General features: G+C 53.3%; 1 protein-coding gene across 1 annotated transcript in view; it reads right to left on the bottom strand.

The window, feature by feature from the left end:
- The window catches only part of TBX5 (T-box transcription factor 5), a 37,408-nt gene extending 31,107 nt beyond the window's left edge, over positions 1–6,301 (bottom strand). The window contains exons 1-4 of the mRNA XM_037400107.1: positions 6,104–6,301; positions 4,349–4,443; positions 1,608–1,727; positions 719–866 (exon numbers count right to left, since the gene is read on the bottom strand). Coding sequence (XP_037256004.1) covers positions 719–866; positions 1,608–1,727; positions 4,349–4,443; positions 6,104–6,250 — 510 coding nt within the window. The 5' untranslated portion in view covers positions 6,251–6,301. The remainder of the gene's footprint in view (positions 1–718; positions 867–1,607; positions 1,728–4,348; positions 4,444–6,103) is intronic.
- Between the last annotated feature and the right edge of the window lie 10,698 nt (positions 6,302–16,999).

Raw genomic sequence — 16,999 nt, 5'->3', positions numbered from 1 at the left:
CGCATACCCGCTTAAGTAATTATATATTTTTTTTATAGATATATATATTATTCATATTGCACATATATATTTGCTCAGAGGAACACGCATCTTTGGAGACCTCCGAAGGAGGGCTGTTTCTGGCTGCAGAATTCACACAAGCTTTCACAGCCCCACGAGTCTAGCAAAGACCTTTACATGTCCAAAAAGCTCTAGCGGGATTTCAATTTTTTATTATTATTGTCTTTAATTATTGTTGCAATTTTTTTGGATCGAGGGATTCGCGTGGTTTTATGTCCTATTTCCTCGAATAATTATGCCTGATTGATTTTACCTGTTAGGCAAATCCATGGAGGCAGTGAGCAGATTTGAACGCTCCAGGACTCCCCATGAGATTAAATCCAGGTAGCTAAATACTCAATTAAGCCGGGCGAGTTTCACCCACTCGTGGACTCCAGCCCCCACGGTCCGTAATCAATTCCCACACAGTGCTGCGGAACAGTTCATTTTTAAGTTTTATGCTTGCATCTGGGGGGGGACCTTCACCGGGGTTCCTCCCCCCTCCCAGGGAAGAAAATAACAGCCCAGTAACGCAATGGATTTGGGGGTGGGTGACATCGCGTGACCTCGGTGGCACTGGCAGTGGCGGGGGAGACCACGTGTGGGTGCCGTGAGCACGCGTGGGGCCCCCGGTAGCCCCCCATAGGCACGGTGCCCTCCTCCCACCCCCGGTACTTACATGTCCGAAGGGGTCGAGGTGGTTGTTGGTGAGTTTGAGCTTCTGGAAAGAAACCAGCTGCCTCATCCAGTGGGCGCCGGTGGCCGGGGAGTCGGGGTGCACGTACAGCCGCCCGGGCATGGCCGGCTCTGCCTTCCCCGTCACCGACCTGCGTGGGGACACAGGCACTGAGCTGCAGCCGGAGGGGGGGTGCCTCCCGTGGGCTCCTGCTCCCCATCCATCCCCTCCGGCGGGGTCCCTCCCGTGGGCTCCCTATCCATCCCCTCCGGCGGGGTCCCTCCCGTGCGCTCCTGCTCCCCCCTGTGGGTTCCCTCCCACGCAGGTGTCCCCGTACGCGGAGGCAGAGCGGTGCCGGACAGTCATGCCGTGCTTGGGGAGAAAAGGCATTTACAAACACTGCTCGGGGAATTAATTGAGCTCTTTGGCACCTTTCCCGTCGGAGATGGCTCTCGCCGTTTCCCCGTTTAACCCATCCTTCTCCCTTCCCGAATTCCTGGCACACAAAGCCAGGAGCAAAGGACGGACCGTGTACCTATCCCTTAAAGATTTTCCTACCCAGAGATATTCATTTCCTTAATATAATTAAACTATCGGCTCCACAACCGCCAACAATCTCATCGTCAAACAGGATTACAGCTATCGTTAGCTAATTGCGACGGACTTTTCTCTTTTTTTTAAAAAAAAAAACATTTCTCTCCCAAGGGGTGTGGGAGCATCCCGAATGGCTCAGGTGAAGCCCCTGCAGCTCAACATCCCTCCTTTGCAGGGGAAAAAGAAGAATGAGCTGCTGATTCAAGGGCATCCCCCAACCTGCGCTGCCTAGGTTTGGCCAGCCCAGAAAGCCCGACACAGAGGTCTCCTCCCTCCCCTTTCCCCCACGCATGCATACCATTTATTATCTGCAAATTTGTATCTGTGGTCATCCGCTGGTACAATATCCATCAACAGTATGTACTTAGTTTTTGGATTAAGCCCAGTGACCTTCACTTTGTAACTGGGAAACATACGCCTATTAAAAAAAAAAAAAATTAAGTAAGTATAAAAGCGGAGAAGGGAAATTTTTCCGAGGTGGTTTCGTGTGTGTGTTTGCAAGGAGGAAGCAGGGGGGCTCGTTTAGCAAAAGAACAAGGCCACACTCCCAGCCGGTCCTGCCCGAGAGGCTGGGGCAGAGGAGGGGTGCTCCCTCCCCCCCGGCTGCGGGCGATGCTCGGGTACCGCTCCAGGTCGCCACTCCGGAGAAACAGGCGATTTATCCAGGCAGAATTGTAATTAAGAGACTGGGGGGCTGGTTTATTCACCAACTCATATGCCTGCTCGCCTATTCGTATTTTTATTAATTACTTGCTTCGCCAAAACTTCGACTCTCCCTTCCTTGAACAAATCTGATCGTCAGAACTTTTGGAAGCAAGTTACTTCCCCTCTATACATAAACCGCTGGAAGAGGAGGGGAGATTTCCGGAAAGAAAAAAAAAAGTGTATATATATTTCTATAAATATATATATTTAAAAATATGTATATTTCAACCACCCGTGTGTGTGTCAACTGGTCTATGTGCAGATGCGAGAAAAAAAAAAAAAAAAAAAAAAAACCAAACCCTACACGCACTCAGGTGTAGCACCAAATCTGCCCGTACACAGACATCAGCAAACACACCTGACAAATACTTGGAAGCCCTCGGGTACACACTGAAGACAGGGGCTTTTCGAAATATTTTCCATTACTGCAAGGCAGGGACTTAAAACACTGGTGTTATTTTAGTTTGAGCTTTCCAAATATTTAAAAATAAAGCAGTTGAAAACGTATCCCTGGACTTAAAACACACATAAACAAAACCCCCACACCTCTAAAAATACTGCACTCTTCTCCCAGGCTGGGGCTTATATCTCTGCGATAGAGCATCGGGGCTGGGGTTTAATTCCGTTGTAAAAAAAGCTGGGGCGGGGGGGGTGGTGTGCTATTAACGGGGATTTAGCTTTAACGCTTTACGGGTGAAGAAACTACTAAATTCCACCTGAAGAATGATCTGTAACCCCGTCGAAAACACCTGACCAGCAAGAACACAGATTTCCAACAATAAATATGGGGAAATATATAAATGAGGAAACTTATCCCGTATCTCCCCTCAAGCCCCCGCACTGTAAATGTCTATTTTATTACTCTCCAGATGAGATTTCTGTCTGCTGCCATATTTGTTTGAAATTTCTGCAAGGTGGTTTATGTCTCCCCTCCCTGCGCTGCTTTTTTTTTTTTTTTCCTGTGAATTCGGCTTTTTCGAGAAGTCCCTCTGCTCCCCCAGCCCCTGGCCCGGCACAGGGGGGCGGCAGGACCTCGGCCCCCGGCAGTTTCCCCCCTCCCCTTGGACACAAGACCCTTCTTTAAAACCGATTTTTCCAGTAGCAGCGAGGTTCAAAAGGAAGACGAGCCGTAAGACTGATCTATTCGCTAAAATTTTATACAAACAGCTCTATTATATTTTTTTCTCCTCCCTCTTCAGGCAAATTTTGGAAGACCACAACAAATGCCAGATGACAGAGCAAAATGAAAGTTTGACTCTGTGTTGTTTATTGTGCCCTTGCAATCTAAAGCTACTACTATTTTCCACCCCACTTCCTCCGAGTATTATAATTTAAAATCACAACGAAAAGAGCCTCTCTCGGGCTGCCCCCAGTTTGCCGTGGGACTGGAGAGACTACTTCCCTGGGTCTCGCTGGCTTAGGCACTCTTCAATTTAACAGTCCTCCAGCACATTGATATTAAGAATAATATTAAATCGCCTCAAACGCACTCAAATACACACGCGTACACATACAAGTATCTATGAATCAGGTTTACTAAGCCGGTGATGGAATCGATTACGCGAATCCCAATAAAGTTGGATTTGCAAGGCTGTATATTTTTCTACACGCCCACGCAGACAAACATACACATATAGAAACGCATATCTGGACGCAGTTATATCCGCATGCTATTTATTTGCGGACACATCTATCTATGCATCTAAACAGCTTTGCTATCAGTATATAAACAGTAGCTTAAGACCACATATATTTTTCAATGGGGTGGTGTGGGTGTTCGGGATACGTTCGCCTCAGCGTGTGCAAAGTAAGTAAGAAACTTCTGTAAACAGCGTAAGGCGTTGCAAAATCGCAGAAAGGGCCGAGCAGCTCCTTTAATTAATAATAATAACGAAATCGCCGAGAGAGCTGCTCTAAACAAGGTTAGCTTTTGGCCAAGTAGTTGCAACTCGCGTTCGCCTGGAAAGCTTCCAAAGGCCTGAATTTGGGATTAACGATCCAACTGTTCTGGTTAAAAAAGAAGCCAGAAGAAACAATTTCTTCTGAATATAACCTCGCAGGGAGGGCTCTCCGCCCGCCCCGGGGGGGCATGGCCGGGCAGGGCTCTGCGGGCGCTCGGGGGCCGTAGCACACACACACGCGTGGGGGGGGGGGGGGGCGGGGGGGGTGTCTCGTACACGAGCGACGTGACCCTACCAATGCCAGGGAGAGCGGGGCTACGGCCACACGCCACCCCCCACAGGCAATCCCCCTCCCCGGACCCACGCACGACAGAAGGCAGATTCAACCACGCAGACACGAAGGGGAACGCGCACACCCCCCCACCCCCCTTACCTCCCGGCCTTTGTTATGATCATCTCCGTCCCCACTTCGTGAAATTTCAGCCACAGCTCCCGTTCGTGCAAAAACACTTTGATCCCCTCCATGCCCTGCGTGGGAGGAAGGCACAGACCGTCAGGCCGGGCGGTGCGGGGAGACCCCCGGCAGGGAGGGGGCGACCGGGCCCCCACGGCCCCGGCGGGAAGCTCGGAGGGAAAAGGCCGGGCGATGGGGATCGGAGCGCGGGGCATTCCCGAGAAAACCCGGCCGCTTGCGCCTTTGCGAAACCGGGGAGAACAGGGTTTCAGGCCGGAGCGCGGTGATGCTGGTCCAGGGGGGCGTGGGGCAGGATCCTGCGGGCCTCGGTGCTGCCGGGGAGGGGGGAAGGGGGCAGGGAGCCCCCGGAGCCGGCCCCAGCCCAGCCCGCCGTGGGGACAAACACCCCGGTGCTTCGGCCCGGCTGCCAGCCCGAGATTTACACCCCTCCGACGGGTGATTTACACCCGCCAGCTCCACTTCTGCGGGCTGGAGCACCCTGGGGGGCCACCTCTTCTCCCCTCTCCCGTTAATTTTAAACACCTCCCCCCCCCCCAGCCCACCTCCCCCCAGGGCTGCTGGCGTGGGAGCCCTGCGAGCCCCACGGCTAGCACCGCAGGGCCAATACATCCCTCTACCGTGGGGTGGGAGGCACAGCCCACCCCCTCCCCTAAGCCAAGCACGTATTGCCCCCACTGAACACGGCGCCCAAGCGCCCCACCAAACCCCGTCAGGGGTCGGTTTCCAAACGCGCCCGGTGGCCCCGGTAGCCGCGGCCGCTCCGGCCCCACCGCCACCTCCCGTGGGCGGCATCCACGGCGGCGGAGGTCTGCCGTGGGGCTTTACCTGCCAGGGGACCGGCGGGGCTCTCCAGAGGGGCTCGGCAGCCGCTGAAGGCGAGGAGACCTCGGTGGAAAAGCCCCTCTCCCAGCGTTGCACCCCCCCCCGCCCCGGCCCGGGGCTGCCCGTGGGACGGCTCCCAGCGCCGCTCGGCCGAGGAGGGCGAAGCGGGGAGGGGGCTGGCCGCTGCGCCTCGGCCGGCTCTGCCGGGCAGCGCAGGGGGCGCCGGGGCCCGCCTGGAAGCCCACGCGTGTCCTAGCAACACGTGGCACCCGGGGGGCGAGGGCTGATGGAGGGTACGAGGGGCACCCCAGGGTATGCCTGGCCCCAGGGTCGTTATGGGGGGCCCACGCGTGACACCCCCTGCCCTTAGGGCCCATTGGGTGGATGCGGGCAGAGCTGTGTGTGCGTTGAGTGCAGCTGTATCTGGAGGTGTGTGCCTACGCCTGGGTGTACGAGGGGTGCATATATATATGTTTATCTCCTACACAAATATGCACGGGCATAGCAAATGCACACAGGCAGCTGTCCGTGCGTGTGCACCTATACACTCAGGCGTGGACACCAGTGGGTGTGCGCCTGCTGCTGCATCAGCGGGTTTCTCGCTCTGGTATTGCGGGTGCTTTTCCGTGGGTGCCCCTCCACACACCCCAACATCCACGCGTGCCCTTCCACGCCGGTTTGGTGCTTGACCGCCCCCCCAAATCGCACTAAAGCAGGATGAGGCCCACGATCAGGTGAGATTTCCCACTCCCGTGGGGCCTAAAACGACCCTTTGCCGCCCAGAGCTGCAGCAGCCACCCAGCTGAGCTGGTATTTGGGGGAAAAAACGCAGAGAAAAGGGAGGAAAAAAAATATCGGGGGGGGGGGGGTGAGAAGATTGTGGGGCCTTACCTGCTGGGTGAAGGCTGCTTGGGGTGAGGTGGGGGACTTGCTGGTGGCCCCCAGCTGAGTGTCCTGCTTGGCTTCAGCCTGGAGCTCCTTGGCCTCCGAGTCAGCCGGCGTGGTCGGGAGCCCAAAGCCTTCCTCGCTATCCGCCATGTTACGAGCTTCCTTCGCTGAATCCCCCACTGCAGGCACACATCGAGGAGAGAGCAGAGATAAGAAACGCATAAGTTAATGCTGACGTTTAATAAAATATATATATATATATATACACACATACAGAGGAGATGGAGAGCGAGCCAAAGCGCTAGGCAGGGCTACCCGGCAAACCCGCTCTGCCCACAACTCACTTCCAGCTGCCCGGGGAGGGAACAAGGCCCTTTAACTTTGGGAGAGGGAGAAATAAAGACTTTTATTTATTATCGCAGCCCGCAAGGGATGATAGGATTTGGGGAGGGGGGGGAGGAGGGAGGGGAAGGGGGAGGCGGTATTATTAAATGCATCTTTTGGAAAAGGTAAACAGCGTATTTTAGCTCTGTCTGGCAGGACACAGGGAGCAAGGAATCGGGGGGCCGTGGACTGGCCAACTCATCACATAAGTGACTCCAGAGGTTGGAGGGCAGAGTTGGGGGGGGTAGTGTCCCCCAAGCCTTGAACACCTCCAATTCCCCTGGGCTCACTGCGGCCGAGGGGGCTGAAAGCCCCCACTTTCCTCCCAGGGAAGTGGGAGCTTTCACCCCACTCCAGTTTCAACCAGGCAAATGCCATCGACATGCGAAGCCCCTTGTTTAACCCCATTTTCAAAGAAAATTCAACTTTTGGCACCCCTACGGATAAAAAAAAAAGGGGGGGGGGGAGCCTCTTCTTCCCTCACCCCGTACAGTTGCAAGCAAAGCAAAGGATGGAGGAGATAATATAAAATATAAAAGTACAAATAAATCAATCATCGAGACACTGTGCAAGGTAACGCGCACTCGGGCTGGTGAACACGGGGCGGAATTGGGGCTGAACTAAACCATAACATTTAGAGTAAAACTGCACCAGCAGAGAAAACGAGCTTAAAAAATACACGGTTCACATCTGATGCGAGTATAACCACAGTGATTTTTAAAAGCAGTATTTTGACGTAGCTTTAAAGGCTCTATCAGGAATGGTAAAAGTTTCAAAGCAGCACCAAAAGAAAAAAAAAAAGATAAAAGCAATTGAATTATCTGTTAGGTTTTTTGTTCTTAAGGAGTTTAGAGTTTTAGTAGCTTTAAAAAAAATAACTCTTGCATGTTTCAAAGAAGAGGATTCATTTTTGAAAGGCCAGCCATATGGAGACAATATTGGTTTTAAGTACATGAGAATGTTTTGAAATGAGTTCTTCTCCCTGCAACAATATTTAAAAGCCGTTTATAAAAAAAAAAAAAAAAAAAAAAAAAGGAAAAAAGGCAATTCTCCTTTAAATGCAGAGGAAAATTGGGAATGGAAAGGAGGGGGGAGAAAACGATCTTCCCTGCTAGTGGTGGGTAATATATACATAAAGTATATATAATTTAAAAGGACAAAAAGCAAAGGGACTCCAGGTCCACACCTCTGGAGCTAAAGATCATGTACAGCAGCGGCCCGTGCCCCCTCCCTCCCTCCCCCAGCGCTGTTTTCCCACCGCACACCAGCTGGGCGCCTGGCAGTCACTGGCTGAAGGGCGAAGCAAAACCGCTGCGAGCGCGGAAAGTGCGCGGAGAGACGCGGGGCCGAGGGACACCGCGGGGGCCGCTGCCCCGGGCCTGGCCCGCAGGGGCAGAGCCGCAGCTCCAGGGACCATTTAAGGCTTTTCTCTTCCCCTCCTCTTCTTTCTTTTTTTTTCTTTTTTTTTTTTTTCCCTGGACTGTTGTGTTGGTTGGGTTTGTTGTGGTTGGTTTTTTTTTTTTTTTTTTCCTTACTGCAGCTTGGGAAGTGCCGGTTATCTATTTTTTAATCGATTTCCCTCCAGCTTGGAGCTATTATTGCCCCTGAGCTGGCAAACTTTCGGGGGAGGAAGGCAAAAAAAAAAAAAAAAAAAAAAAAAGGCATGTTTATTAAAACAAAGAGGGACCCAGCCATGGCAGCGCCGGGCAGCTCGGCTCCAGCCAGCCTCCCCGATGCTCTCCGCGTCCAGGCATAATTAAGCAGATATAAAAATAATAATTTAAAAAAACAAGGAGGGGGGGAGGGACGGCAAAGAATAGCCCAACAATTAAGAGCAATTGGCGATCGGTGGCTTCTAATTTTTTTTTCCCCTTTAAAGAGCTTCTGAGAAGAAATGGAGCTTGACAGAACCAGGCCGCGATGGCTGTATAAAAAATGCATCTTGCCTTGCTAAAGTAGCACCAAGTGGGTTTGCAGGAAGGAAAAAAAAAAAAAGGGAGGGGGGAGAAAAAAGAATATCCACCTTCTGCTTTTGTTCCAGCTTCGCCCCGGCCCCCCCAGCCCCACACACCGTCGCGGGAGCCCTGGGGAGAGCAGCCCCCTGCCTTCCCCTGCACCCCACATCTCCCGAGGCCTCGCAGCTCCTCGGCACAGACAATTTGTGGCTAACAAAGCCCCCAGCCAGCCACTTTCGCTCTCCCTCGGTCACACACAAGCACACACAGATTACAGACACCGACGGACATACATGGCAATGGAAGAGCTGTTACCTTGCTTGTTGAATTCCATGCAATCAATGCATCTCCATATATATAATGTATGTGTATATTTTCCCCTTTGCAATGGAAATTACAATGGGATCAGGCTTCTCGTGTGCATATTTCCTTTTATTTATTTATTTGCGGATCAGCATGTGAAAACCCAGCCTGGAAGAAAAAAATCTATCCAATGCAAGCCTGCTTGCCTGCTTCTCTCTCCCTCTCTCCCCTGCTCTCTCCAAACACTTCCAGGTTGTCAGACGCACTAGAAAGGATCCCGAGACCGAGATAAAGCCCCCACCCCTTTCTCAGCCTGATCTGGAAGATACAGTTTTCCCCACCCCACTCTTTCTACTCCCCAGCTAAAAATAATTTTAAAAATAAAAATAGTAATAAAAAAGAGGGAGAGGACGAAAGAAAAGGAAAAGAAAGCAGCACCCCCTTGGGGGAAAAAAAAAAAAAAAAAAAAAAAAAAAAAAGGAAGAAAAAAGAGAAAGTTTCGGGCGGGCTGGCAATCGCCGCCCCTCCGGGCAGGTTCGCGGCGCTGCCGCCGGGGCTGCGCGGAGCCAGGCGCGGAGCAGAGCGCGGAGGTGACGTGGGCTCGTCCAGCTCCGTTCGCCAAGTGCCGGGACCCACTGCCCAACCAGCTGGGATCCTGCTCCGGAGAGACTGACTCTCACACAGCCCTCCCCCCCGCCCCCACCCCCCAAACCTCCTTTTCCAGCCTATTTTTCTGGCCGGCAAACAAGAACAAGGCACAAAGACAATCATCAAACTCCCCAGCAACCCTCCCCCTCTCCCTTACCTCCTTCCCCGCTCCCTCCCTCCCTCCCTCCCTCCCTCCTTCATCCATCTCTCCCAACCAAAGAGAAAATTCAGCGCCTGGGAATATCCCCCCACACCCCTTTGAATAAATCGCTGGCTCCGCTAACCTCGCGCCACCCCCGCCACCCCCCACCCCCCCCCGCCCCCAAAGGCAGCCTAGAGGTGTGGATTTAAACCCAACTCTGTATTTGCTAGTGCTCACAAAGGCCTTTTATTGGGGGGGGTGTGGGGTGTGGAGAATCCCCCTAAATGGACTTGCCTAATGGATATAACCGGGGGGGGGGGGGGGCGAAGAAAAGGGGGTAGTGGGGTGAAACGCGTGGGAGTGGGACTGAAACCCAGCGAAGGTGGATCCCGGGGGATGTGCGTGGGGTTGTGGCCCTTGTCCTCCCTTCTGAGGCATCTGGATCCTTCCCCTGCCCTTCCCCATCCTCTTCCTCACCCCACGCCGCGCTGCCCGGCCGCGGCTCGGCTGCCCCGCAGCCCCCCGGAGCTCTTTGCCGTGCTCAAATAATCAAACCGTCAGCGAGGAGCGGGGAGGTGGGTTTATCTGCATCTTCCTTCGCTCCCTCTCGCTCCCTTTTTTTAATGTATTATTTGGAGGGTAAAGTTGAATAGGTCAGCGCAGGGTAAACAGCCTCCCTGTCGCATTCTGCAGGCTGAAGAGAACCAGATTGGCGAGGCGGATTTTTGATAAGACTCGGAATAAATGGCATGGTTTAGATCTGCCCACCCTCCTCCTCCTGCCCCCACCCTCTTCTCCTCGGTGTGTCCCAGCCCCCCCCCCAAAAAAAAAAAAAAAAAAATCCTTCACTTTTTTCTGCCTCTCGGTCATTTCTTTTGCATTTCGCGGAAGTTTTCAGCAAATCCACCCTCGCTCCCAGCTCTCGCAGGGCGCGATAACACCGGAGCCCTCTGAAAGTTTGAGGTGAGGAAGCGAAAAGTCTGGGGGTGAGCGGCTATTGGGGAGGGGGTGCGGGGAAGGGGGGTTAGTTTGGCATCTCCCAAACCCTTTCCATGTGCACGCCAGTTCAAACAGCTACTGGAGAAGAAACAGCCAACAGTAAACGGTTGCAAATCAGAATAATAAAATAACTGCACTTGTAGCCGCAGAGAATAAGCCAGAGAACGCTACTTAAACAAACAGAACAAAGCTTGCCCCATATTTCATTATTTTTAGAGGGGAAAGGAGCCGTGGAGCCCTTCCAAACACAAATAAACGAGCGAGCAAAGCGGGCGGTGTTTCCCCGGGGAGGGGGGGCGGCAGCAGCAGCCCCGGCCTTGGGGCGAGCGGGCAGCTCCCGCGGAGCCCTTCCCACCGCACGGGCGCTGCCGGGGAGGGTGCACGTCGTGGGGCGAGGGGCGAAGGGGAAAAAAACATAATAAAGGAGGAGACCACCGTGCTGCTGGTGCTGGGCGCTGCGGGGAAGCCGGGGAGGAAGCGGCGGCTGCAGCCGGCCCCGCAGCGCCCGGGTGCTGGGAGCATCCCCCGAGGCATTCATCTCGCCCGAAAGAAAAGCTTTTTCTCTTAAAAAAAAAATATATATATATATAAATGAAAGCAGTGGGAAGAAAGGGTTCTCGCAGCTGCTAGTGATAGAGAACACCAGCTCCCCTCCCCTCGCCAGAAAGAAAGGCAAAAGTGAAAATCCCTGAAGTTTGGAAGAGGGAACCCGAGCACGGCCGCTGCCTGGGAAAGCACTCACCTCTCCAGTGCCAAACTAGCTCTCAAACACCTTGAAGACAAGTTGAAAACGATGCAAATAAATCGAATTTATTTCCGTCTGCAGGTTGGGGGGGTGGGGGGGTGGGGGGTGAAGAAGGGGTAAAAAAAAAAAAAAAAAAAGGCAGCTGGGAAAAGGACAGCAAGTCCAGGCTCCCTAGGACCGTAACGTCAAGGCGAAGGAGCCGTCCAGCTAGAAGCCGATTTGTGGTCTCAGACAAATTAAATATTACTGTTTATTACAAGCCATACTCCGATAAAATAAAGAGAGTTCAAGGCGATAGCTGCTATCTCACGAGCTTTGCTCCTATAGGACACGGAGACGTCACCAGCCACGCAACTGGCCTATTCTGTCATGGTTGACTGCAGCAGTAATGGAAGGTTAATTTGTATTATTCTCCCCTTTTTAAAGCTCTATCAGTGAAATTCCTGCCTTTCCCCGCCCCCCCCCCCCCCAAAAAAAAAATCTATTCGGTGCAACGCCAAATACAGAGAGGCTGTGTGCCTGCAGCCTCTCTCTATAAACGCGTATGTGTATATATACACAGAAATATGTATATATGTATTTTCACAGGCCAAGACACGTATATATGTGGGTGTGAGGGGGTATATATCATACGTGAGTGTGCATCACCCAAGCAGGCAGGGAGTCACTGGGAACTCCATGAAAACCTGCTCTTTCTTGGAATGAAAAAGGAATAAACCAGTAGCAAAGCTCCCGCTTTACCAGGAACAGCCCAGTTAATCCAACGGTATCGGTGTTATTCAGCTTAATTATTTTAAATTTTAATATTATTAGAGCGGGCAGGAAACTTGTCAAATGAAAGCTCAGGCGCCTCTGAAAGCAAGCACGCTGGGCTATATATAGTAAATGATAACCTGGTTATTTGCACAGATTCAAGTGTGCTTCGGGAACCAATTATTTGCCCTGATTAAAAAAAAAAAAAAGTAGCAAATCAAGGCGATTTTTTGCCAAATGAGATTGACAAGGGAAGAAAAAAAAAAAACCAACCACCCAAACCCCCAAAAATCTCTCCAAGTGCAGCCAGTGGCTGCAGAGGAGCTGCCGGCGCTTCCCTGCGTCCCAGCTGTCCCTCAGCCTGGAGGGATTTTGGGATGCATTCGTGGGTCCTGCAGAAAGATTTCACTCAAAAAAAGATGCTAAACCGTTGTTTCCTCCAACAGAAAGAGAAAGGGGGAGAAGTAGGGAGAAAGAAAATAAAGAGCAACAGCTAAGGAAGAGAGAGAAGTTCCTGCAGGAGCTGGACACTGCAGAGGGTGAGTGTTCCCAGGCAGAGACCCCCAGCCCTGCTCCTGCCAAGGGGGCTGCAGGCAGCCGTCCCCTCCCGGCCAGCAAAATCCTGCTGGATTTACCCGGGTTCCCCAGGCTGAGCTCTCCCCACTAACACCAAGCTCTACAGACACTCGGGGGAAGCCAGGCCCTTAGCTGAAACCACCAGCAATGATAGGGAAAAAAGGGAGGGGGGGGAAAGAAGGGAGGGGGGGGGAAAGAAGGGAGGGGGGGGAAAGAAGGGAGGGGGGGGAAAGAAGGGAGGGGGGGGAAAGAAGGGAGGGGGGGGAAAGAAGGGAGGGGGGGTCGGGGGGGAAAAGGCCCCCTCTTGCCCCGATATGCCCCAGTGCAGCGCTGGATCTGGCCACGCTCCTCAGCTCGGGGTCCTTCCAAATAACCCAGATGGAGGGGAAAACTCCTCGGAGGGTGATTCTCTTGCGGGGAGCAGGGCTGGCACTGCCTACCCAGAGGTGCTGGGCCCCGACCCGCCGGGGTCCCGCTGCTGGGGGGCCCGACACCCCGCCGCAAAAAGAGCAGTAGGAAAGCTTGCACACGTATGTACGCAGATATATAGATATCCCTATAGGTGTACACGCATATATGAGTCTGGACATGCAAACAGTTTGCAGACGCACACCATCCCTTCCCCTTACCCAAGTGTTGACGCAAATTTTCTCTCTTTAGATTCAACGTGCAACATAAACGCGTGAGTGCAGAGATACGTGGCTATGCGTGAATATATGTCTGTTTATATACGTATACAGACACAGACACACGCTCACATCCCAAAATCGTACGTGCGTGGGGCTGCGGATAACGAGACCGTTATGCACGCTTGCACAACAGCACCTCTGCAAGTGCAAGCCAGCAGTGCCCCGTCCCTTATACAGGCGCGTGAATATATACATTTCACCTATGGATTACCCGCAGGTTTTGTGTGCGCACAAGCATCCATCTGCCCTCATCCCCTGCACAGCTCAGTGCCTGTGTGTGCAAGCCTGCACACACCCAGAGCCCGGGCGAGCGGATAGATGTGTGCACATCGCCCATATGTCTTACCGCATACATATATATATATAATTTGTATATATAAAGAAAAATATTTTTTATATATATATAAGCTCCTGCATGCATGGAAATACTGGAGCGTCCATCAGCATCCACGAACCCAAACACCCACACCATGGGCACTTACCTACGTGGGTGTGGGAGTGCGTGGCTGGGCGGGGGTCTCCCCGAGCCCTCAGCAGTGTCCCTCCCCCCGGGCCTCGATCCCTGGTGCTCAGCTCCTCGGCGCAGTCAGGAGCGCAGGATCAGGCCCGCGCAGCCCGGGCCCCACTGCCCCTCGCGGGGGCCTCAGGCCGCTGGGAGCCCCCGGTTTTGGGGGCCGCATGGCCGGAGCCCTGCGCAGCCCCTCTGCCCTCCTGCTACCTTTGGAGGGTGTCACTCGCCCTGGAGGTTTCTCCTTTCGGATTTTACCCTGGAGAGGTGGAGGGAGGGGGGGATGGCCGGGGTGCTGGCTTGCAGTGGGGTCGAGGTGTCAGCAGTAAGAAATAGTGCCGAGCATGAACTCGCTCCCCCCGCCCCCCCCACCCCACCCCCGGCTTTAAAATCACTTCTTGGGGCGGCTTAACCACATGGAAAAGCCTTTTGCATTCCGCCCGCAGCCTGCGGCTCCGCGCAGCCACCCTGCCCGGAACAGGGCAGCGCGCCGCCGGCCGCCCCCGCCTTGCACAACAGAGAGATACGCATATATACACACACACACATATATACACACCTCGGCATTTTTTGATTTCTAACGCTCTTTTTTTCTTCTTTTTGTCCCCCCCTAGATTTAACTACCCCATAGCAGGGTTTTCCCCCCCCCCCCCCCCCTTTCCTTTTTTAGGTACTTTACTTCCCCACTCCCGCTAGTTCCCCTTTTATTCCCTTTTGTTGACCGCATACCCGCTTTGGCGAAACACGCACCTGGGCGTAAGCAAGTATTTAAAATGATCATCCTCCCTGGAAGCGTTTTTGGTCCATTCACTTGGTTTCTTTTTTCTAAATTACGGGGGCAGTGACTGACGGCATTGATGGAGGGTTTATCAGTGAGATCTTTGTGTCAAAGCAACGCCAATACCGTTCTCCTCGTGTCAGTATTTCCATTACAAAATCCTGCATTTAGTGGTCTAGAATTTGTCCGCTTAGACAAATCTACCCTTCGGGGGTAGATACCTGGGTCGAGCTTTGTTTTATTTTTGTATAATTACAGGTGAACAGCATTTTTTCATTTAAAGTTTGTGGGGTTGGGGTTCTTTTTTTTTTTTTTCCCGCCCTTCTGGCTGCTTAAAAAAAAGTTTGCAATTAAAAACCATTCCCCCCCCCCCTTCAGCCCATTAATTTCCCAGGCGAACTCCAGACTTTAAAACGGTGACGAAAATGAAAAATAAGCAGCCGGGCAAAGGAGGGGTGCAGAGCCTCGCGTGGCGCGGCTGCAGCGCTGTCCTGCGCAGCCTCCCACGCGTGCCCGTGGGATGGAAATCCCTTTTTCTCCCAAATGGCAAGCGGGGAGGGGGGCGAGAGATCCCAAAGTCAAGCTAGAAGCATCCCTGGAGCAAGGGGGATCTAGCCCCTCTCCACTGTCTGCCTAAAAAAAAAAAAAAGCAGCTGTCCCGGAATTACTCACAGCCCGGGGGAGCAGGGGCTCGGCCCCCTCCCCAAGTTTGCCCGTGGGCACAGTGCTGCGCTGGATAAGGGGGAGTTAGGCTGCATTTCTCCCCTCCTCACCCCCCAAGAGAGGCAGTCGGGGTGATCTTTTGGCACGGGGTGCCCATCGGCTCCCCCTCCCCGCCTCGATCAATGACTGATGCTCCCGATGGAGGGGGGCGCGTTATCGATGGCAGAATGGAAAGGCTAATCCGCTCTTGCCAAACAGGGTGTCAATCAGGGCGTTATCTCGGCCCGAAGGAGAAAATAAAAGCAGATAAGGCCTTCGGCTCTCGCCCTGGGAAGAAAGCTAATGGGGCAAGAGGGGGAAAGTCTTCAGCTCCCCGTGCCTTTCCCTGAAAGTGATCTTGCAATGACCTTGAAGGGGGGGCGGGGGGGGGGGATGGGGAGAGGAGCCCGAACTGAAAAGCCTGAAACCCCTCGCTGAAGGCAGGCGGCACAAGCGACACCTGCAATTGGTCCTGCCATTGCCCCCGCGGCGGTAGGGCCGGGGAGACGAGCCCTGAGCGGGGGGGGGACAGCCCGGGCATCGCACAGTCCCCTCACCCCGGCAGACTGGCTTCCTCCCTTTCCTTCTTTCTTTCCTTCTTCCGATCCATCTCGCATCCTTTCTTCCTCTCCTCCGTTTCTCCCCCCTTTTCTCGCCCCCGTTCGCTTTCTCTCCCCTGCCCTAAATACCGCAGAGCGAAGCGCAGCCGAGCCCGGCCGATCCGTGATGACCACATTATCCTTCGTTTTCACAGCATCCCACAAATTTCGGGAGCCAGAGCAGCTCCCAGGGAGGCGGGGGGACGGCTGCGGCCCCCCATCCCGCTCCGCGGACGGGAACGGTGTTAACCCGGGTTCACGCGGCTATCACAGGCACCCCAAAAACCATCTTTCCCCAACAAACATCTTTTCCCTAAAACCATTTTTTTATCAGCACGGAGAAAATACAGATTATGTGAATCACCTAAACGGTTCTGTGGCAAGTTTTTTTTTGTTGTTGCCTTCAGCAAACATTAGGTGCAAGAAAAAATATTTACAGGAGGGAAAGTGTGTGTGGGGAGCGTATTTTCCCCTTTATAGGGACTTGCCCTGCCTGCTGTGAATCTCAGCGCCCTGCGCGGACAGAAATGGGTCCCCGAGGGGCAGAGACCCACGGGTGTGCCAACGGCATCCGCGAGCCGTGGGGCTCGGCCGCATCCTGCTGCCCGGCGCGCAAGGGCTCGGACTCGCAGGGATGCAGGTAGCTTTCCCGGAGTATTTTTCCACGCCAACAGAAGTGGGGAACGGGGCTGAGGATTTGGCTGCGAATAGATGCCGGTGTTGGCAACCGGTCTGGCGAACCCGGTTTTCTCTAAGCCCACGTGCGCCTCCACCTATACATCGCCACAGATTTATACCTGTTCCACGTATATAAAGTGTTCACGGCGGATACGTGCTTGTCTATTTTAGTCTAGATGTAGAAGTGGTTGGGGGCACAGAAAACGCTGTTGTTCACGCAATTGAGAAAAATTAGGAGTTCGTGTCGTGCCTGACTGGTTTTTTTGTTTGTTTGGGGTTTTTTTTTGGGCACAGACAAGCGTGTTTACCTGCTCCGGTGCGTCTCTGCAGGCAGCCAACACAGGGGCTGTGGGTTAATGCCTTTGCGAGCATGTTTTGGGTACTGTACGCTTGGAAATCGTTCGTTTCCAACGAACAATCCTTTTTAGGGGAAAGGAGCC

The sequence above is a fragment of the Falco rusticolus genome, chromosome 1, assembly GCF_015220075.1.
Source record: "Falco rusticolus isolate bFalRus1 chromosome 1, bFalRus1.pri, whole genome shotgun sequence".
Classification (NCBI taxonomy): Eukaryota; Metazoa; Chordata; class Aves; order Falconiformes; family Falconidae; genus Falco; species Falco rusticolus.
Note: the sequence above shows the minus strand (reverse complement) of the source record. Positions and strands in the feature narration are given on the sequence as shown.